Source organism: Ornithorhynchus anatinus, chromosome 4, assembly GCF_004115215.2.
Source record: "Ornithorhynchus anatinus isolate Pmale09 chromosome 4, mOrnAna1.pri.v4, whole genome shotgun sequence".
In the NCBI taxonomy this organism is placed as follows: domain Eukaryota; kingdom Metazoa; phylum Chordata; class Mammalia; order Monotremata; family Ornithorhynchidae; genus Ornithorhynchus; species Ornithorhynchus anatinus.
Window position 1 is genome coordinate 34,150,889 of NC_041731.1, and position 22,206 is coordinate 34,173,094.

The 22,206-nt window shown below is 46.2% G+C and overlaps 1 protein-coding gene across 1 annotated transcript in view; it reads left to right on the forward strand.

The window, feature by feature from the left end:
- The window catches only part of NCS1 (neuronal calcium sensor 1), a 94,446-nt gene that overhangs the window by 65,315 nt on the left and 6,925 nt on the right, over nucleotides 1–22,206 (forward strand). The window contains exon 4 of the mRNA XM_039911769.1: nucleotides 19,757–19,895. Coding sequence (XP_039767703.1) covers nucleotides 19,757–19,895 — 139 coding nt within the window. The remainder of the gene's footprint in view (nucleotides 1–19,756; nucleotides 19,896–22,206) is intronic.

Genomic DNA, 22,206 nt, shown 5'->3' on the forward strand with positions numbered 1-22,206 from the left:
GCTTGATTGAAGGCTCCAGATGGGGAAACGGGGGCAGCAGAAGCCAACCCACCCCCGACCCTTGACTTGCACAACAGTGAAATATGGCGTTGGTTTGGGCTGGTTGGCCCGGTGCTGAGGTAGAAATGGAAAGCCCTCCAGGGGTGTTCTTTCCTGTCCTGGGTCTCCTAGCAGACGTCAGAAAAAAATTAGCCTCCTCCTCCTGTTGTTTTATTCTCTTCTATTGTTTCTTTCTAGTTTCCCATGTGATTGTTGTTATCACTTTGAGATGCGCTCATGCCGAGTGCTAAGGAGAAAGGCAGCCATCATATGATCAGTGGAGAGGGATGAAGGGAGGGAAGGAGGAAGGGGGAGACGTTTGGCTGGGACTTTGTCGTGCCCTTTTGATCATCCAAAAGCCCCTTAGAGACTCGGCCTCATTTGGCCTGGTGGCATCTCTGGGTGGTAGGTTGAGGGCAGAGATTAATCATTCTCTCACTTTTGCCCATTTTGGGAAAATGCTCTCAATCCCCATATTACAGATGAGGTAACTGATGCCCTGAGAAGTGAAGTGACTTGCCTGAGGTTATACAGCAAGCTAGTAGTGGAGCTGGAATTAGAACCCATGACCTTCTGACTCCCAGGCTCGTGCCCTTTCCACTAGGCCACACTGCTTCCCAGTCCATGGATCTTTTCACAAGCTTGCGGCTCCAGTTTGCAACCAAAATCCCTTTTCTCTGCCAGAGTTGTTCTAAAAATTTCCCTTGGGTCATTCTGCTTTTGGCCTGGAGACCCCAGGGGCATAATGGAACCTGATCAAAGTGTGGCTAGAGGGGAGAACAGACAGGGTCTCTGTCTGGTCACTATCTCTCGCTGGCGATATTTCCCAGTCTGGGCTAAATTAGTTGCCTCGGTCACGGATTCACCCTGGCGAACCATCGGCTTTCTCATCTGTTGCTATCCTCAGTCCCGTTCCAGCTGTGTTCAAAACAGGACTGGGGGGATTCAAAATAGTTTCTAAAACAAAGGTCCCCAGCTCGCCCATCCCTAGGGCGTCACTCTGGCCAAGTTGGAAACAGCCTGCTCTGTTCAGGCCAAGAGCCTGGTTGGAGATGGTGGGGGGTCTGGAGAGGCTGGTCCTCTGAGCCCTGAGGAATTTGAGAAACAACGTGGCCTAGTGGAAAGAACACAGGCCTGGGAGTCAAAGGGACCTGGGTTCCAATCCCAGTTCCTCCATATGTTTGCTGTGTGATGTTGGGCAAGTCACTTCATTTCTCTGTTCCTCAGTTCCCTCATCTGCAGAATGGGGATTCAATACCTGTTCTCCCTCCTACTAAGACTGTGAACCCCATGTGGGACCTGATTATCTTGTATTCATTCATTCATTCATATTTACTGAGCACTTACTGTGTGCAGAGCACTGTACTAAGTGCTTGGGAGAGTACAATACAACAATAAACAGTCACATTCCCTGCTCACAACGACTATCTACCCCAGCACTTAGTACAGTGCTTGGCACATAGTAAGCACTTAACAAATGCAGTTAGTAGTAGCATTATTATTGTGACCATCCAACCTACCTGAGAAATGGAAAGCTACTGATGTAATCGGAATGGAGACCGACATTGGAGACAGCAGGTGGGGCTTCATTTGGAAGCTCCTTGCTTCTGTGTTCCCAGATCGTGAGTCCCCTGAGGAACAGTGTCTAATCCCCACCCATGTATTCTCTTCCAGTGCTTAGTACAATGCGTGCTTTGCGCACATTAAGGGTTTAATAAATACTTTCACAACGACTATGATGGTTGAGGGCTCCAGCCAACGGAAAGCTGCAGGAGGCTCTGTATAGGCAGGAGACTCGGCTCATGACCTCCCTCGTTACCATCTGGATGAAACTATCCATGTCTGACTCTGTAAAACAGCCAAACAGCTAGGTATGTGAAGAGAAGTCATGCCTCTGTCAATCACCAGCCCTCTGTATTCCTAATGGGCTACCCCCTTGCCAGCCAAACTCCTGTTTTTCTCCTGTTCTGTTTCTAATACCCCAAGCTTTCCTCTCTTCCTTTTTTATAGTATTTAAGTGCTTACTATGTAGTAATAATAATGATGATGGTACTTGTTAAGCGCTTACTTTGTGCCAAGAACCGTTCTAAGTACTGGGGTAGATACAAGTTTATCAGTGTGGATACAGTTCCGGTCTCACACTCTGAATCTCTGTTTTACAGGTGAGTTGACTGAGGCCTAGAGAACAATAATAATAATAATAATAATAATCATCATGTTGGTATTTGTTAAGCACTTACTATGTGCCAAGCACTGTTCTAAGTGCTGGGGTAGATACAAGGTCATCAGGTTGCTGGGGTAGATACAAGGTCATCAGGTTGCTGGGGTAGATACCAGGTCATCAGGTTGTCCCACATAGGGCTCACAATCTTTATCCCCATTTTACAGATGAGGTCACTGAGGCACAGAGAAGCTAAGTGACTTGTCCAAGGTCACACCGCAGACTTGTGGCGGAGCTGGGATTAGAACCCAGTTCCTCTGACTCCCAGGACCGTGCTCTATCCATTAAACCATGCCACTTTCCTATGTGCCAGGTACTATATTAAGCACTGGGGTAGATATGAACTAATCAGGTCATTAAGGCTCAGAGTCTTAATTCATCCCCTCAAGGTCACACAACAGACAAGTGGCAGATCAGGATTAGAACCCAGGTCCTCCTGAATCCCAGACCTGTGCTCTATCTACTAAGCTGTGTTGCACCAGCTTTCCCATCACAGATGACAAACCTTGCCCTCTTCATAAATCAACTTTATCTTGGTGCAATTTATCCCGGCGCGTCTTCTCCGAGCCGTTGCTCCCGGGCCCTGGAAGCTGTGGTGACGTAGAAAAGCAGCATGGCCAGGTGATTAGAGCAGGGGCCTTCCTGAAGTCCATAATCTTGGCATTATCCTGACTCCTCCCTTTCTTTCAGCCCCTATATCCAGTATGTCACCAAGTTCTATTGATTTTTCCATCACTTCATTTCCATACGCGCCCTTTCCTCTCCAACCAAGCTGCCACTATGCTGGTCCATGCCTTTCTCATATCCTGACTCAACTACCGCATCACCCTCCTCGCCGATATCCCTGCTTCCAGTCTCTCCCCTCTCCAGCCCTTACTACACTCTACTGCTCATATCTCTGTGCACCTCTCCTCACTAAGCCCCCCTTTCCCTCTGCTCCCCCTCCCCTCCCCATTGCCCCGACCCGCTCCCTTCGTTCTACCACCCAACCCTATAGAACTTGTGTATATATTTATAATTATAATTCTATTTATCTTTATCAATGATGAGGATATATCTATAATTCTATTTATTTATAATGATGCTACTGATGCCTGTTGACTTGTTTTGTTGTCTCTTTCCCCCTTTCTAGACTGTGAGCCCATTTTGGGCAGGGATTGTCTCTATTTGTTGCTGAATTCTACTTCCCAATCGCTTAGTTCAGTGTTCTGTGCACAGTAGGTGAGCAATAAATACAGTTGAATGAATAGAATCTCCTATGATTACCCATCCCTCTCCATATCAAACAGAAACTCCAGACCATGGGCTTTAAGTCACTCAATCCACTCTAAGCCCACTACTTATCTTTGTTCTTCTCCCACCTCTGCCCAGTTTCCATGTCTTATTTTTCTCAAACCAGCCTACTGATTCTTTAACTCTCCTGGGCACACAGGTATATATATCGGCTCAATTAGAGAAGCAGCGAGGCCTAATGGATAGAGTACGGGACCAGGAGTCAGAGGACCTGGGTTCTACTCCTGGTTCCGGCACTCGTCTACTGTGTAACCTCGGGCGCATCGCGTCACTTCTCTGTGCCTCAGTTACTTCATCTGTAAAATGGGGATTAAAACTGTGAGTTCTATGTGGGACGAGAACTGTGTCCAAACTGATTAGCTTGCTTTTACCCCAGCACTTTATAAAGTGCCTGGCACACAGTAAGTACTTTATAAATGCCATTAAAACATTCATTTATTTCAACGGTGTTAGTTGTAAATGTTTTTACGTCCATCTCCCCGTTAGAGTATTTGCTCCTTACGGGCAGGGACATGTCATTTCATTACACTGTACTTCCCAAATGCCTAATACAGTACTCACTGTAGCCTAATGGAAAGAACACGAGTTTGAGAGTTAGAGGTCCTCAGTTCTAAACCTGACTCCATACCTCAGTTTCCTCATCCGTAATGTGGGGATTTTCTGTTCTCCCTCCTGCTTGACTCTGAGCCCTGTGTGGGACAGGGCCGGGATCCAACTTGAATATCTTGTATCTGTCCAGCATTTATTACAGTGCTTAACCATTATTATTACTATCGCTATTAAGTGAGCACCCCCTAAATAGTAATATTACTTATATTACTACTACTATTCCTATGACTACTCATACCTCTTGACCTCATTCTTGTCTCTCTCAACGCCCACCTCTTGCTCATGGCTGGAATTCCCATTCATGCATTCAATTGTATTTATTGAGCGCTTACAGTATGCAAAGCACTGTACTAAGTGCTTAGCACTCTTCTCCGATCTCTTCACAAAGAGCAGTCCACTACTTTCCTCATCTTCAAAGACTTTCTGAAATCACATCTCCTCCAGGAGGCCTTCCCAGATAAATCACTGTTCTCTCCCCCACAACTCCCTCCCCAACTGCCACTTCATCACTCACACGTCACCTAAGCACTTGGATATTCCCCCCTGCACTCTCCCATAGCATTAAGTATATATCTTGCTTTCCCATTATTTTAGTATCTGCCTCACCTTCTAGATCGTAAATTCCTTGAGGGCGGGGATTTGGTCTGCTAATTCAACTGTACTCTCCCAAGTGCTTCATACAGAGCTCGGCACACAGTAGGCATTCAATAAATGCTATTGATTGATTGATGGCATGCCCCCCTCTTGCTGTGCTTGTGCCAAAAGCCCAGCAAAATATCCTAAATTTACAAACGGAATGCTTGGGCCCCTTCTCCGGCCAGGGGCTTTTCTTCACTTCCCGATTCAGCCTCGCTGATCACCATGATGGCATTTCCTCTCCTGCTGAACTGGCCTCTTAGCTTTTCTTTCTATCCTGGGTTCCTAATAGCTGCAGATATCTTTCTAAATAACGGCAATGGTTACCTTCTGTCTAGACATGGAAAATATATTAGCCCAGCCCACACCCTTCTCTGCGGCCTCTTTATGCAGCTCTGATGTTCCATGCCGTCCCCTGACCCCCTCTCCCCCGCCCAGGGCTGAAGCTGGCACCTCAAGAGAGTTTGTCTCTTCAGGGGCCGAGAGAGAGAGAGAAGGGCAAAGCCAGGGTCAAACAGCCACACTTGAAGCCTCAGATGCTTTTGAGTCCTGCGAGGATGAGTCGCAGGGTTCAGGCTCAAGCTTCAGCCAGACAGTGTCTCTTTTCCCCTTTCAAGACGAGCAACAAATCTCAGGGAGGTTGGCGTGGGTCCAGAGAGCAGTTCGTTCATCCCATGGCGTCAGCGCCTTCCCCTCTTCATAAATCAACTTTATCTTGGTGCAATTTATCTCACCGCGGCTTCTCCGAGCCGTTGCTCCAGGGCCCTGGAAGCCGTGGTGATGTAGAAAAACACCGTGGCCTGGGCGTCAGAAGGGCCCAGGTTCTAATCCCGGTTCCACCACTTGCCTGCGTGCCTCAGGTACCTCATCTGTATAATGGGGATTAATATTGTGAGCTCCGTGTGGGACATTGAAGGTATCCAACCTGAAGAGCTTTTATCTACCCTGGTGCTTAGAACAGTGCCTGACACGTTGTAAGTGCTTAACCAATACCACTTTTTATTTATTTATTTAAAAGCCGGGCACCCCAAAGCAAGATCTGGGGATGGGGGTTGTGGGAAAATTTCTACTTACCGGTGGCAAATGGATATTTTCAGGTGGGTAGAAGATCCTGCTTCCAGCCTTCTATGCTTCCCTGGTTTCTGTTGTGGTTGTGATTTACTCTACCCTCTGTGTAGCTTAATTCCAGGCCTATAGGCTGCTTGGGACCATCTGGTTAATAATAATAATTGTGGGGTTTGTGAAGTGCTTGCTATGTTCCAAGCACTGGGCCAAGCTCTGAGGTCACTACAATACGATCAGGTCAGTTACAGTCCCTGTCCTATATGGGGTTCACAGTTTGATTGGCCCAGAGATCCAGGGTGTTTCTCCCCCAAAGGGGCATTCCCTTGCCCCTGCACATGTCCTCTGGCACCATTTTGGGAATTGAGCTCAGGTGGTTGCCCCGCTCCAGTGCAGGGTAGAACTGACATTTATCACCCTTGGGTCTCAGTCATTCCGCTCTGCTCTACCACAGACCCTGCTGACCTCTGGAGGTCTGTCCACTCCAAATGACCTGGTGGGTGGGGTTTCCCTATTTCGAGCTGACCCTGTCCCCTGGCTTGAGGACCTTTTTTGTTTTTAATGGTATTTGTTAATTGCTTACTATGTGCCAGGCACTGTACTAAGTACTGGAATAGATACAATCTAATCAGGTTGGACCCAATCCCTGTCCTTCATGGGGCTCACAGTCTTAACCCCCATTTTACAGATGAGGTTAGCGAGGCCCAGAAAAATGAAGTGACTTGCCTAAGTTCATACAATAGACAAGTAGTAGAGCCAGGATTAGAACCCAGGTCTTTCCGTCTCCCAGGCCTTTGCTCTATCTACTACGCCACCCTGCTTCATAATGACCCCAGGGGGCCCCTGATTGACAATTTCCTTTTTGAGCAACAGGCCAGGCCCACAGACACAGGCAGTGAGGGGAAAGAGTGAGACTGCTCCAGGGGCCACTACTGAATGCTAGCTGCTTGACTATAAGCTTGCTGTGGGCAGGGAATGTGTCTGCTATATTGTTACATTGTACTCTCCAAAAGTACAGTGCTCTGCAAACAGTAAGTGCCCAATAAATACAATTGACTAATTTCCCCTGCTTCAGTTGGCCAAGTGCCCCAAGCTCACCGACTCCCAACCCCGACCATGGCAGCCTCAGCCTCTCCTGCAAGGAGAAAAAAGCTGTGCGGTCCTGGCTTGGGGCTTTTTCCCTCTCTTGTCTTCTGATTCCCTCAAGGAGGGGACATTTTAGAAGAAGGGTGGGGGCTACCAGTTTTCTCTCCCCTTTTGTGTGCAGTCAATCGTATTTATAGAGAGCTTACTGTGTAATAATCAGAAGCATAATAATTATGGTACTTGTTAAGCACTAACATGTGCCAAGCACCGTTCTAAGTGCTGGGGAAGATAGAAGTTAATCCAAGTGGACACAGGCCCTATCCCACATGGGGGCACAGAGAAGTGAAGTGACTTGGCCGAGGTCATACAGCAGACAGGTGGCAGAGCCGGGATTGGAATCCCGGTCCTTCTGACTCCCGGGCCTGTGCTCTATCCCCTAAGAGGTACAGAACATTGCACTAAGCGCTTGGCAGAGTACACTCTAACATTTCCAGTCTACAATAAGCTCAACGGGCATATGCTGCCAGCTTGCTAAAGGGATATCCGTGTCTATCCCAGCTCATTGACGATTTGCTTGAGGATCACCTCTGCAAGTCAGAGCAGCCACACAAATGAACACTGTTCCCACACTGGGCCGGCAGTTGGCATTTTTCCCAGCCTTCTCTTCTCAGGAGGCACAAGACGAGTGAACTCAGGCGTATAGTAAGAAGACACGGGGCTGCTTACGAAGCTGCACTAAGCACTGGGGCTAGAGGGGCCTGGGCTTGGAAATAAGAACCGAGTAGCCTGGGGAGAGCTGAATAGATCCTGGAATGGCTGGGTTGTGACTTTTATTTTCATGGAATCTAGGGCTATATGGGGCTTTGGGAGGTCATTTGGTCTGTCCCGCTGACTTCAGATAGGACCCCCACCTGAGTGGTCCTGGGAATGGCTTAGTGGATAGAGCACTGGTCTGGGAGTCAGAAGGACCTGGGTTCTAATTCTGGCTCTGCCACATGTCTGCTGTGTGACCTTGGGCAAGTCACCTAACTTTTCTGTGCCTCAGTTCCCTCATCTGGAAAAGGAGGATTATGAGTGTGAGCCCAAGTGGAACAGAGACTTTGTCCAACCTGATTAACTTGTATCTACTCCAGTGCTTAGAACAGCGCTTGACACATAGTAAGTGCTAAACAAGTACCATAATAATAATAATAATGATATGATTATTATTAAGAGACTGTGAGCTCCACGTGAGACAAGGACTGTGTCCAATCAAATTAACTCATACCTTCCCCAGAGCTTAGAACAGTGCTTGGCACACATTATGTGTTAACAAGTACCATAATAATAATCATACTGATAAGAGGAATGTCTGTCTGAGAAGTAACATGGCCTAGTGGAAAGAGCACAGATTTAGGAGTCAAAGGACTTGGGTTCTAAAACCTGCTAATTGCTTGCAGTGTAACTTTGGGCAGGTCACTTCACTTCTCTGTGCCTCGATATTCTCAACTGTAAAATGGGATTCATTACCTGTTCTCCCTTCTGTTTAGACCGAGAATCCAATGTCGGACAGGGACTTTGTTCAACCTGATTAACTTGTATCTACCCCAGAGCTTAGAAAAGTGCTTGACACATAACAAGCACTTAACAATTACCATAATTATAATAATAATAGTTCTGCAGTCAGCCACAAAGGGAGCCGGGGCCGTTCCACAGGAGCCCAAGCTGCAGTTTCAGGCTTATTTCATCTTGGTCAGACTTCAGGGGAGATGGAGAACAGCTGGTCTCCCATCTCTGGGTATAAAACCATCACACTTTATTCAAGACGGCAACAACACAATGAGAGAAGACAGGAGCTGGCCAGGCCAGAGTCCAGGGAGAAGCTGAAAAGCCTGCGCTCTCCATGCCAGCACAGAATCCTTGGGCACACAGGTGTCTGGCACAACTACAGTCTGCCCAGGGGGAGACATTCGTCACCCCCAAAGCCTGCATAGGCAGACCAGAAAACTGGTGGGTTGCGTGGGTGAGGGGAAGGGAGGGGAATTCCTAATCACGTGTGTTTGCCAGATCCTCCCTCTGCATTGTGGCGAGGCCTCGAGGCAGTGAGCCGAAGCTGGGAGGGAAATGCGACAGAAAGTGAGAGTTGTTTGAAAAGATAATAGGAGGACTGCATGCCAAGTTAGCAGTCGGCAGCCATCCCAGCTGGATGTGCTGATTGCAAATAGAGGCCACACTTCATTTTCTTTTATTTTGGGCCTCTCCTCCATTCATTAGCATGGTAGAAGCAGCTCCTACAGAATTAGCCCTTGGCGAGAGATCTGGGGGACAGAGGGAGCTGGGTGAAGGAGCTGACACTCTGGAGGCTGGTGGTGTTTGGTCGAGAGGGTAAAACTATTGTTTTCACCCCCACAGTTTTCCAGGCAGGACCTACCCACTTGGGTAAGAGTGGAGCTGGGACAGGTTTTCTGGTCATGGTTGGGTGTGAGGCAGGGGATTGGGCTGGGTAGAATTTTGAGGCTTGAAAAATGTAAGTGATCTCTAGGAGGGTGGCCACTTGGAGGGACAAAGAAATGCACGTGATGACACACGGGCCACGGCAGCACATGGTGTATCATGCTGATATCATGTGTGCCATTTTGCAGAAGTATGCTGATTTCACATACCCAGAGCCCACCCCTTGTTCCAAAGCCCTTGCATTTCCCTCCCTGATCTGTAGGAACTCTGGCACGATTATACTACTACTAATAACGATAGTGGTATTTAAGTGCTTACTACAGGTGAAGTGTGGTACTAAACGCTGTGGGTAAGATGCACAATAATCAGGTCAGACACAATCCCCTTCTCACATGGGACCCCCAGTCTCAGTAGGAGGGAGGGAACTCCAGGACTGGGCGGCTGGATCTGTAGGGGGTGGAGGCACTGAAAAAAGACAGAAAAGCATCCAGTTCTGTGTCAGTGCGAGAGAGGAAGTGGAGCAGCTGAAAACCAGATTGCCTAATATAAAACTGGGTGGCTGGATGTCTGAATGTCTAGTTTCTTTAGAATCAGCCCGGTTGGCTTATCTGAAGCTTCCCTACTCTCCCTTTTCCTTCAGTGTACCGGGCATTTTGATAGTGGTAGATATGGTGCCAATCTCAACCTGAAATCAGAAGTGTGGCAATTAAAAAGTCTCATTGACAGTTCGAGTGGCTAACATGATAGAGGGAGATAATCTGGTGGTATTTGTGGGGAAATTGGTCCAAGGTGGAACCTCAAATGCCACTTGCGTTCATTACTGTACAAAAAATAAACACAGGGGACTTGCTTACACCACACAAGTGCCCTTCAGCTGATGCATATTTAAACCACCAGAAAGTTTATCTACCATCTCAATTTGGGGAATCAAATTCATCCGTCTCTTTTGCCTTATCGCTCTGGTATTCACTCACTTTGTTTCATTTGGTCTTCTGGGGATTTGACGCTGCATTTTCTGCTTGAAAATAAAAAGGAAGGTTGGAGAAATGTTCCCAATCATCATTTTAGTGGGGGTGAGGGAGAGGAAGAGAAAGAGAGAGAGACAGAGAGAGGTGGTGGTAGGGGGGAGGTGCAAAGAAGAAAGTTTGAAGCCTGGTTCAAACTCTAAACTGTACATTCATTGTGGGCAGGGAACATGTCTGCCAACTCTGTTGAATTGTGCTCTCCACATACTGTGCTTTCAATAAATACCACTGATTGACCGATTAGCTCAGGCATTGCTTCCTCATTGTACCCCTTACAAAAAAATGAGATCACATTCAACTGAGATATATTGCTGTTGTCTTTAATTCCACACTTCCTCACATAAGTGTTGCAGGTCTGGGCAGATTATTCATTCTCAAAGCAGGGATGCAGAAAATTCCTTGAGAAGATTGGGATCTGAAAATTCCAATCTCTCATCCCATCTTCAACCCCACAGAACTATTTATTGCACATTTCCATAATTTATTTTAATGTTTGTCTCCCCATCTAGACTTAGAGTTTGTTGTGGGCGGGGAGAGTGTCTATTCTGTTATTTTGAACTCTCCCAAGTGCTTAATGAAGTGCTCTGCACAAAGCAAGTGCCCAGTAAATACCATTGATTGATTGATTGATTGATTCAAGTCTTAGGCATAATCAGCAGTGAGAAATGTGAATTTGCTCCCTCTGGAGATTGTGTGGAACTACCTCCCAGGGGACCCAAGGGTCTTGCTCATAAGACCACACTCTTTCTCACCCCCTCTTTTTTATTGTATTTGTTAAGTGCTTATTATATTCCAGGCACTGTACAAAGTGCTGGGGTAGATACAAGCTAATCAGTTTGAATGCAGTCCCTGTTCCACATGGGGCTCACAGTCTTAATCCCCATTTTACAGATGAGATAACTGAGGCCCAGAGAAGTTAAATGATTTGCACAAGGCCACACAGCAGTCAAGTGGTGGGTCCAAGATTAGAACCCAGGTCCTTCTGACTCCTAGGCCCATGCTTTTTCCACTAGGCCATGCTGCTTCTCGAAGCTAGGGATGAGACCTGGTGATTTCCTTTTCACAGATCATGGTACTATAGTTGCACTGTACTCTCCTAAGTGCTTAGTACAGTATTCTGTAATCAATCATATTTATTGAGCACTTACTGTGAACAGAGCACTGTACTAAGCATATGGAAGGGTACAACATAACAGAATCGGTGGACATGGTGCCGGCCCACCAGTGAATTTACAGACTAAAAGGGGAGACAGACAATAATATAAATAAATGAATAATGGATATTTGCAAAAGTGTTGTGGGGCTGAGGGAGGGGTGAATAAAGGGCACGTATCCAAGTTCAAGGGTGACTCAGAAGGGAGTGGGAGAAGAGGAAATCAAGGTCTATTTGGGGAAGGCCCGTTGGAGGAGATATGCTTTCAATAAGGCTTTGAAGGTGGGGACAGTGATCATCTGTCAGATGTGAAGAGGGAGAACAATTGAGGCCAGAGGCAGGACGTGGGTGAGAGGTCAGCAGCAAGATAGATGAGATCCAAGTACAGTGAGTAGGTGGACATTAGAGGAGCAAACTGTGCAGGCTGAGTTGTAGTGGGAAATGAAGGAGGTAAGGTAGGAGTTAGCCATGACAATAAATACAAAGCTTTCACCAGCCCACGAAGATAGCTTATTCGTCCACCCTCTCTTTGCTAGTTACGCAGATTGTTGATGTCATCAATTTATGTTCTTTTCCACTAATCTGGTGTTGGGTTCTGATAACCTCGTCGAGATGTTTTGAATGAATTCCAAAATCCCTACCCTGCTGAACCAGAGGGATAAGAATTGGAAACACTAGCATATCATTTAAAGGCTCCGGAAGTCAATCAGCAGAAGGATTAGGATATCAGGATATATTTTAAAAGAGTGCTCTATTCTCCCAGGCCCAATATTCACAAGCTTCAGTTTAACCAGAGGAGGATTGGAATTGACGGGAAAATCCGCAGAAACTTCACACTCTTATCGCCTGGGCCCGAGTTTCTCTTGTAAACATTACAAATCGGCAGAGTGGTTAAATGATCGTTCACTGTGTAGAGGGGCCAATTAAGATGCTTATTCATCGGAGAGAGTAAAAATGAGAAAACGCAGCTACTTTTATAGCTCCCGCCCTAGGAAATGCAGGGATAGGTCTTTGGGTTTCCGGTTCCTTGCCAGGAGCAGAAATCAGCCCTTAGCTTTTTGCGAAATGGACTCTCCTTAAGCAAGTCCCACAGCCCAAACTGTTTAGCCCCTCAGTCCCTCCACAGGAGGTTTGGGTGGTTGCTTGCAAGACGGCCCGGCTGGAGACGACCCAGCATTTTCTATTGATGATGGGGCCTCCCTCTGGAAAAATGGATGAGGCGTGGGACCAAGGCTTCAGGATGGGGAATCTGTTCAGAGGAATTTACGGTAGTACTATTAGCCTGCTCAGTGCTACTCACACTTTCTCCTCCCTGCCAGGCACGATCCCACTGGGACATAGATGACAACGAGTGAGAAGGCAGACAGGGGTGATTTTCGCCCGGATTTGTCAGCTACAGGCAAACTGGGACTAGAACACAGTTCTCCTCATTCCCAGAGCAGGGTTCTAGCCTCTGGACCAACAGCAGGGCTCAAATCCAGTGCTTAGAACAGTGCTGGATAAATAGTAAGCTCTTAACAAATACCATCACTATCATTATTATTATTACTATTAGCTTGTGTGGACAGAGAATGTGCCTGTTTATTGTTATATTGTACTCTCCCAAGCACTTAGTACGGTGCTTTGCACACAGTAAGCACTCAATAAATATGACTGACAACGTATAAATGAACAAAATACCGATCACAGTGATAAGGGGATATTATTAGGGTTGTTCTCCTAAGCTTTGAACTTACTCTCTGAATTCTTGGGGCTTCAGTAACAGTAATGAGAGTGTGGATAAAGTCTGATGGGGGAACTCCACGGGCTTACATCTGAGCCCTTTTTATGGTATTTGGTAAATGCTTACTGTGTGCCAGACATTGTACTAAACCTATCCAGAGGAATTGTACTAAATGCTGGGGTAAATACAAGCTGGTAATAATAATAATAATGTTGATATTTGCTAAGCACTTACATGTGCAGAGCACTCTTCTAAGTGCTGGGGTAGATACAGGGTAATCAGGTTGTCTCACATGAGGCTCACAGTCTTAATCCCCATTTTACAGATGAGGGAACTGAGGCACAGAGAAATTAAGTGACTTGCCCACAGTCACACAGCTGACAGGTATGTTGGACACAGTCTATGTCCAACATGAGGCTCAGAGTCTTAATCCCCATTTTACAGATAAAGGAGGGAATGTGTCCATTTATTGTTATATGGTACTCTCCCAAGTACATAGTACTGCTCTTTGCCCACATTAAGTGCTCAATAACTATGTTTGAATGAATGAATGAATGATGGAAGTGAGGCACAGAGTAATAAAATGACTTGTCCAAGGTCACACAGCAGACAAATAGTGGAGCCAGGATTATAACGCAGGTACTTCTGACTCTCAGTCCTGCTCTACCACTGGGCCCCCCCCGGAAGCAATATATTATTATCATTTAGTCAATCAGTCAATCATATTTATCGAGCCTTATCAGGGAACCCCAAATCCTATGATGCACTGACCTCCAAATAACGTCTTTTCCAGCAGCAGGTTTCTCATTCAAACCATTCTCAGCTTCCTGGAGCATACTTCCCCATTCAGCCATCCTTCACCAGAAGTGGGAGGAGGCTTTTCTGCTGCTGGTTTCAGGAATTAATTATCTGCCAGTATAGCAGTAAAGCCCTGGTCCCCAGAGCTTCTAGGAAGGAAACTTTTAATCACTGCCATTGAAAGAAGAGGGAATGCACTTAGATGCTGGGCATCTACATTTCATGGCAGCACCTAAATTTAGGAAATTACATCATTTGCTCCAGTAGTAGAGTGGCGTAAGTGATAATGACTTTACAATTTCATTGCAGCTTCAGTGTTTCAAGGGGAAAGCGATTACAGAACTGAGACTGTGGAGACCTTTTGGACTCCACCATGTGCCTGACTTATGACCTTGAGCAAGTCATTTCATTTCTCTGTAACTCAGTTTCCTCACCTGAAAAATGGGGTTCAGGACCTGTTTATCCTCCCCCTTAAACTCTGAACCCCATGTGGGTCAGGAACTGTCCAACTGATTGTGTTATATCTCCCTAGTTCTTTGTACTATGGGTATTGAGTGCTTACTGTGTGAAGAGCACTGTAGTAAGTGCTTGAGAAAGTATGATACAATAGAGTTGGCAGAAATGTTCCCTGCCCACAATGAATTTACAATCTAGAATGACTAATAATTCCAATATTTTCATTATTAATTTGCTTTAGGTTTTCAGAGAAAACCTGTTTTCCTTCCCCATAAGTGTCCTAGCCACTCTCAACTAGAGTATTTCAGGAATTTAGCATAGCCACTGGGAGATTTAAAGGTTGTAATCAAGTCATTTATTCTATGTTCTTATTCCAGTTTTTCTGCTGGGTGACTTAGGGCAATATGGCCACTTTCTCTGGGTCGCTTCATTTCCTCCTTTTTTTAAAATGGTATTTGTTAAGTACTTACTATGTGCCAGGCACTGGGGTAGATACAAGATTATCAGGTTGGACACTGTCCCTGTCCCATATAGGGCTCACAGTCTTAATCTCTATTTTACAGATGAGGTAACTGAGGGACAGAGAAGTGAAGTGACTTGCCCAAGGTCTCTGACTCCCAGATCCAGGATCTTTCCATTAAGCCACACTGCTTCTCTAAAATAAAAGTTTCGTTGCCTACTTCTCAGGGATGGTACATAGGGAAAAATTAGATCATGCGAGTTAAAGTCCTTTAGAGAAAGGTTAATTCAGTTTTGCTCAGGGTTACAGATTTAGGACCAAGAGCAATTCACTGTGAACAGATGAAGTGGGGCTGGGCTGGCAGGAACATGAGGTTCGAAAGCACTTGGGATCTCATTTGAGACCGAGTAGACAGTCCTCTGCTGACCTGGGTTCTAGTCCTGGCTCTGTTGATTAGACTGTGTGACCTTCTCCAAGTCACTCAATGTCTCATTCATTCATTCATTCATTCAATCATATTTTTTGAGCACTTACTGTGTGCAGAACACTGTACTGAGCGCTTGGAAAGTACAACTCAGAAACAAATAGAGACAATCCCTATCTCTCTGCTTCTGTTCCCCTACCTGCATAATTAGTATAATAGGATGGTATCTCACAGGCCCCTGGGATGTTAGGAGAAATGAGATAATATAAATGAAACTCTTCAGGTGGCTTTGAAGAATGAGGACATAGAATTTCAGGCATATATTAACTTTAACTGGGCTCTCTGCTAAGAGGGATGCCATCTCTGGAAGTGGTGACAAAACAAAGCCCACTGAGTGCTCTCTGCAGGGGACTCTGCCTCCGTCAGGTGCCCTTTTCCCATTAGACGACCAGACTCCTCTCATGCTTTTAGCCCACGCATTGACTCTGAGGGTTAATGGTGCTTCCCTGCTCCTGTCTGCCCTCCCCCATCGGCTGTCATTATTGAAAGAGCAATTACCTGGCACCGTGCTTGCAGTTTCTAATGTGCCACTCGAGCATCTCCGGACCCCATCAACCATGACTGTCGGGCGGCAGGATGAGGGAGCTTTCGGTGACATTTGCTCCGTTCTGCCGATGTCTCCACAGAGCGGAGGTTCCAGCCGGGATCTCCGCACGCGTAGGGGTAGATGCCATCTTAGAGGAGTCAGTTGGTCAGTCGTATTTACTGAGCGCTTCCTGTGTGCAGAGCACTGTACTAAGGCCTTCTATTTGTTGCTGAATTGTATTTTCCAAGCACTTAGTACAGTGCTTTGCTCACAGGAAGTGTCCAATACATACGACTGAATGAATGGAGGGGGAGATAAATAAATCAGTGAATATAAATGAATTACAGTTTACAGATCTGTACCTACAGATATGAGCAGTGCCCAGTGTGGTGAGTGGGAGGAGAGCGAGTCCTTCTGTGTTACAGACGTTACCCAGAGCCTGGAATGGCCAAGGGGGCAGGGCCTTGTTTAGGATGTGACAGTTGTGACACTGGGCCCAAGTTTCAACCTTTGTGGGAGAAAGAGGTGCCCTGTAATCAATCGATTGATGGTACTTATTGACTGCTTACTATGTGCAGAGCACTGTACTGAGGTCTTGGGACAATACAACAGAATCAGCAGATATGCTCCTTGCCCCCCAACAAGCTTATAGTCTAGAGAGGGGAGGCAGACATTAATATATATAAATATTGTAAAATATATCATTTAAAGATAGGTACATAAGTGCTGTGGGGTTGACGGTGGGACAAATATCAGATGCCCAAAGATCTCAGATCCGAGTGCACAGAAAATGCAGAAGGGAGAGGGAGCTGGGGAAAAGAGGCCTTAATCAGGGGAGCCCTCTTGGAGGAGATGTGACCTTTGAAGATGGGGAGAGTGGTTTTTGGCATATATAGAGAGGGAGGGAGTTCCAGATTACGGGGAGGACATGGGAAAGGGTTTGGGTCACACTGAATAAGTGGGCACTAGAGAAACAAAGTGTGCAGGCTGGACTGTAATAGATCAGTGAGGTGAGGTTTGAGGGGGTGAGTTGACTGAGTGCTTTAAAGGCAAAGGTAAGGAGTTTCTGTTTGATTGGGGCTCTTGAGGAATGGGGAGACATGGACTGAATGAGCGTGGGCCTGAGAGTCAGAAGACCTGGGTTCTAATCAGTAATTCAATCTACCTATTCCCAGTTCTGCCACTTACCTGCTGTGTGAACTTGGACAAGTCACTTAGCTTCTCTCTGTCTTAGTTCCCTCTACCTGTTTTTCCTCCTACTTAGATTGTGAGCCCCCTGTAGACCTGATTATCTGATATTCCCAGTATTCCCAGGTCAAAATGGCCTAAGTGTCCATGCGTGACTTCCCTAGAATACAGAGCACGGTCCTTTCTGTTTACCCATTAAGACATCAGTCTTAGGGGGGAAATGATCCATGAAGCAAAGTGAAGTTTGGACTGGAACAGAAAGATTAATTTATTCATTCAATCGTATTTTTTGAGCACTTACAGTGTGCAGAGCACTGTACTAAGTGCTTGGGAGAGTACAATACAGCAAGAGACAGACATATTCCCTGCCCACAAGGAGCTTACAGTCTAGGGGTGCTGGGAGAGAAGGAGGGAGATGCAGTAGTCAAGGCGGGATAGAAAAAGTGCTTGGATCAGTGCAGTGTGGTAGCAGTCTGAGGGCGATGAGTCTAGGACAACAGCAGAGTTTCAGCCTTGTGAGATACGAAGGTAGTGGTATTGTCTACAGTAATGGGGGAAAAAGGGGAGGACAGGATTTGGGTGAGATGATAAGGAGTTCAGTTTTGGACATGTGAAATTTGAGGTGTTGGCAGGACATCCAGGTGGAGCTGTCCTGAAAGGAGGAGGAAATGTGAGTTTGCAGAGAAGGAGAACACTCAAGGCTGGAGATTTAGATTTGGGAATCATCTGCATAGCAATGGTAGTTGAAGCTGTGGGAGAGAATGAGTTCTCCAAGGCAGTGGGTCTAGATAAATAGGGACTAGAAGGAGGCCCAGAACTGAATCTTGAGGGATCCCCTCCCCCTCACTGTCAGAGGGTGAAAGGCAGAGGAGCCTGTGAGAGACTGAGAAGGAGCCGTCAGAGAGATAGGAAGAGTACCAAGAGAAGATAGGGTCAGTGAAGTCAAGGTTGGATAAGGTTTCAAGGAGAAGGGAGTGGTCAGCATTGTCCAAGGCAGCTGAGAGGTCTAGGAGGATTAGAATATTGTAGTCTGTAAACTGCTGCTGTCAGTCAATTGAAGCTGGAGCTTGCGGGGGCCATGGGTTTGTCCTGTGATGGTCCCAGTGTGACAACATATTCCATCCTTGGTTGCTTTGATGACGTCAGAAGGACTGGATTCTAATCCTGACTCTGCCAATTTCCTGCTGTGTGACCGTGGGCAAGTCATTTTACTGCTCTGGGCCTCAGTTTTCTCAACCGTAAAATGGGGTTTAAATACCTGTTCCCCCTCCTTTTATGACTCTGAGCCCCATGTGGGATAAGGACTGATTAATTTGCATCTACCCCAGTGCTGAGAACAGTGCTTGACACATGGTAAGGGCTTAACAAATGCCATAACGATGGTGCCTGGCACATAGTAAGCGCTTAAATACCATTATTATTATAAGAATAACAATAATAATGCATGAATATGAAGCACGGGACTGCCAGGGCCCTGAACTTGAGCTTCCAAATGACTTTCCTTAAGTCCTTCTTCCTTTCCTGTCCTGGTTCTCTGGTCCCAAGACAAGAGATTGTACTCCTAGGTGAATCAGCACCCTGAACACTTTTGGGTGTCTCAAATCAATCAACAGTATTTAATCAATCAATGGTATTTATTGAGTGCTTTCTGCGGGCAGAGCACCATACCAAGTGCTTGGGAGACTACAATACCACAGAGTTGAGAGAAAAGTTCCCTACCCACAGTGAGCTTACGGTCTAGAAGGGGAGACATGGATCAAACACAGCTTCTCCTTTGACTTTCTGGGTAACCTGGGCCAAAGCACTCTTTGTATGCCTCAGTTTCCCTATCTAAGCTAATACTCCCACCTAGGAATTGGCCCTTCTGATTCTATTGTTCTCTCCTAAGTGTTTAGTAAGTCAATCATATTTATTGAGTGCTTATAGTGTGCAGAGTACTATACTAGGTGCCCGGTAGAGTACAATTTAACAATATAACAGACACATTCCCTGCCTACAACGAACTGACAGTTTAGAGGGAGAGACAGACATTATTATAAGTAAATAATTTATAATATATGATTTAAAGTTATGTACGTAAGTGCTGTGGGGTTTAGGATGTAGTGACTATCAAATGCCCAAAGATAACAATTTCTGCTTCCTGATGGTCAGTGAAGTCCCCTGAAGGTTCATGGATTCTGCTGAGGATGCAAGAGGAAACCCAGAGCAGTAACTCATGGGATGATATTCCAGTGGCCAGGAAGAAGGTTTTTTTATGGTATTTGTTAAGTGTTTACTGTGTGTCACTCTCCTAAGTGCTGGGGTATAGCAATTAGGTTGAGCATAGTCCCTGACCCTCATGATGCTCAAAGTTTAAGAAGGAGAACAGAAGAACTGAGGTACAGAGAAATATTCACAGCAAGCATTTAACAGAACAGGGATTAAAATGCAGGTCCTCTGACTCCCAAGCTTGGGCTCTTACCACTCGGCTTCCAAAGAGGCTTGATATCCAGAGAGTTTCTGGGAGAAGCTGGCTCATCAATGGAGGTGGCTGAATCCTTTTTATTGTCTCTCCTCTTCTTCAGGTACAAGGGCTTCATCAAGGACTGCCCCAGTGGACAGCTGGATGCAGCCGGATTCCAGAAGATCTACAAGCAATTCTTCCCCTTTGGCGACCCCACCAAATTTGCCACATTTGTTTTCAACGTCTTCGACGAAAACAAAGTGAGTTTGCTGATTGATCGCGCTGAGCAATCCCCGCCCCCGCGCTCCTCTTCCCCCATAGACCGGCTCTGCAGCTCCTACTCCTTCTGAAATGATAAAGCAACACCCACTCACTGCTAACTTTCTGAGCTGTGAAAAAAAACAAAACCCAAACTTTCCCTTCCTGGGGCACGAAATCAGAACACTCTTTAGTCTGTCCCTGACACCTCCCAGAGTGAGCCAGTGATTTTTCCCAATTTGTTTAAAAAGACAAGGAATAGGAAAATTTGATTTAGTGGAAGGGGAAGACACTCTGTCATGAGCCTGGGAGTAGTTGACCACTTCCCTCCAACTCCTCTTTTTAAAACATCCCTTCACCAAAATTCCTTTCTAACTCACCATCCTCCAGCAGGAAATACCAAGAGGTAAGATAAATGTGGGCGAGCCACTAGATGGGTGCAAAACTGCTTTAACACCTCAGGAATCGAGGATCCATCGTGGCCAAGTTCAAATGAGGTTAAGGTCTGGATGCTTTTCCCTCCCTCCACCCAGTCTTTTTGCTGGAGCAACTTTTTCAGTTTTCTTTGTACACAGAGAAGATTTTCTGTTTGCATTTTAGTTCTCCTATGGCCTGCCATCCCTTGGTATTTTGGTTCTTGTATCCACAAACTAATCAGTCCAGGAAAGAATCCAAGAATTGACTCTCCCTATCCTGCTGCGGCCAGTTGACATTTTTCATAAGCCTTGGTGGGTTTTATAGTGCATCCATTTAGCCTGTGGAAACATTCTCCTTCAGTGTAAGCGCCCCATCAGATGGAATGTATTTACTGTGTGTAATCAGCTCAGCGCAATACTGCACTGGGGCTATGCACATGTTCTTTTTTCTGTTTTTCTGTCTCTCTCCCTTATAGCTCTCTCATTCTCTTTCTCTCTCACCCTTGCATTTTTCATTCTGCAGCTTTCTAATGTCCTTTTCAAGCTTCTTCTCTCAACTCCCTCCCACCTGAAACCTAACTCTCTCTCTCTTTCTCCCTCTCCCTATGCAGATGAATAGAGGGTATTGATTTCACTAGGTTTATCTATTTATTAGTATAGTAATGCCCCTGGGATGGTGAGTGACAGGGTAATGGGAGAGAGGAAGCATCCATGAAGAAGTAGAGAAGCAGTGTGGCCTAGTGGAAAGAGCGTGGGCCTGAGAGTCAGAAGACCTGGGTTCTAATCAATCATTCAGTCTATCTCTTCCCGGTTCTGCCACAAGCAGCGTGGCTCACTGGAAAGAGCACGGGCTTTGGAGTCAGAGGTCATGGGTTCGAACCCCGGCTCTGCCACTTGCCAGCTGTGTGACTTTGGGCAAGTCACTTAACTTCTCGGTGCCTCAGTTCCCTCATCTGTAAAATGGGGATTAAGACTGTGAGCCCCACGTGGGACAACCTGATTCCCCTATGTCTACCCCAGCGCTTAGAACAGTGCTCAGCACATAGTAAGCGCTTAACAAATACCAACATTATTACTTACCTGCTGTGTGAATTTGGACAATTCACTTAGCTTCTCTGTGTCTTAGTTCCCTCAACCTGTTTTTCCTCCTACTTAGACTGTGAGCCATCTATGGACCTGATTATCTGATATTTCCAGAATTCTCAGGTCAAAATGGCCCAAGTGTCCATGCATGACTTCCCTAGAATACAGAGCAGGATCCTTTCTGTTTACCCATTAAGACATCAGTCTTAGAGGATAACCTACTGTGCCGCCCATCCTGCTCAAAACACCAGTGATTGCCCATCCCCTTCTGCATCAAAAAGAAACTCTATGCCATCAATCACCCTACTTCAATCACTCCTAAGTCACCTTACTATCTCACTACAGCCCAGCCCCCACACTGCACTAATCCACTCCACCTCGATCTCATCTATCCCACCGCCAACCCCTTGATCATGTCCTCCCTTGGGGGCCTTGAATTCCCTCTCCCTTCATATCTGACAGCCCACCACTCTCTCCACCCTCCAACCCCTCCAAAAGTCATACCTCTTCCAAGAGTCCTCCCCTAACTAAGCCCTCATTTCCTCTATCTTCACTCTTCTCACCGCCAGCTGTGCACTTGGCTGTGTATCCCTTAATAATAATTGGGGTATTTCTTAAGTGCTTACTATGTGCCAGGCACTCTACTAAGTGTTGGGTTGGATACAAGCAAATCGGGCTGGACACAGTCCCTGTCCTAAATTGATACCAGCCCCAGCCCCCCAGCACTTATATAAACATTCATTCGATAGTATTTATTTAGCACTTATTGTGTGCAGAGCACTGTACTAAGCACTTTGGGAGAGTACAATACAAC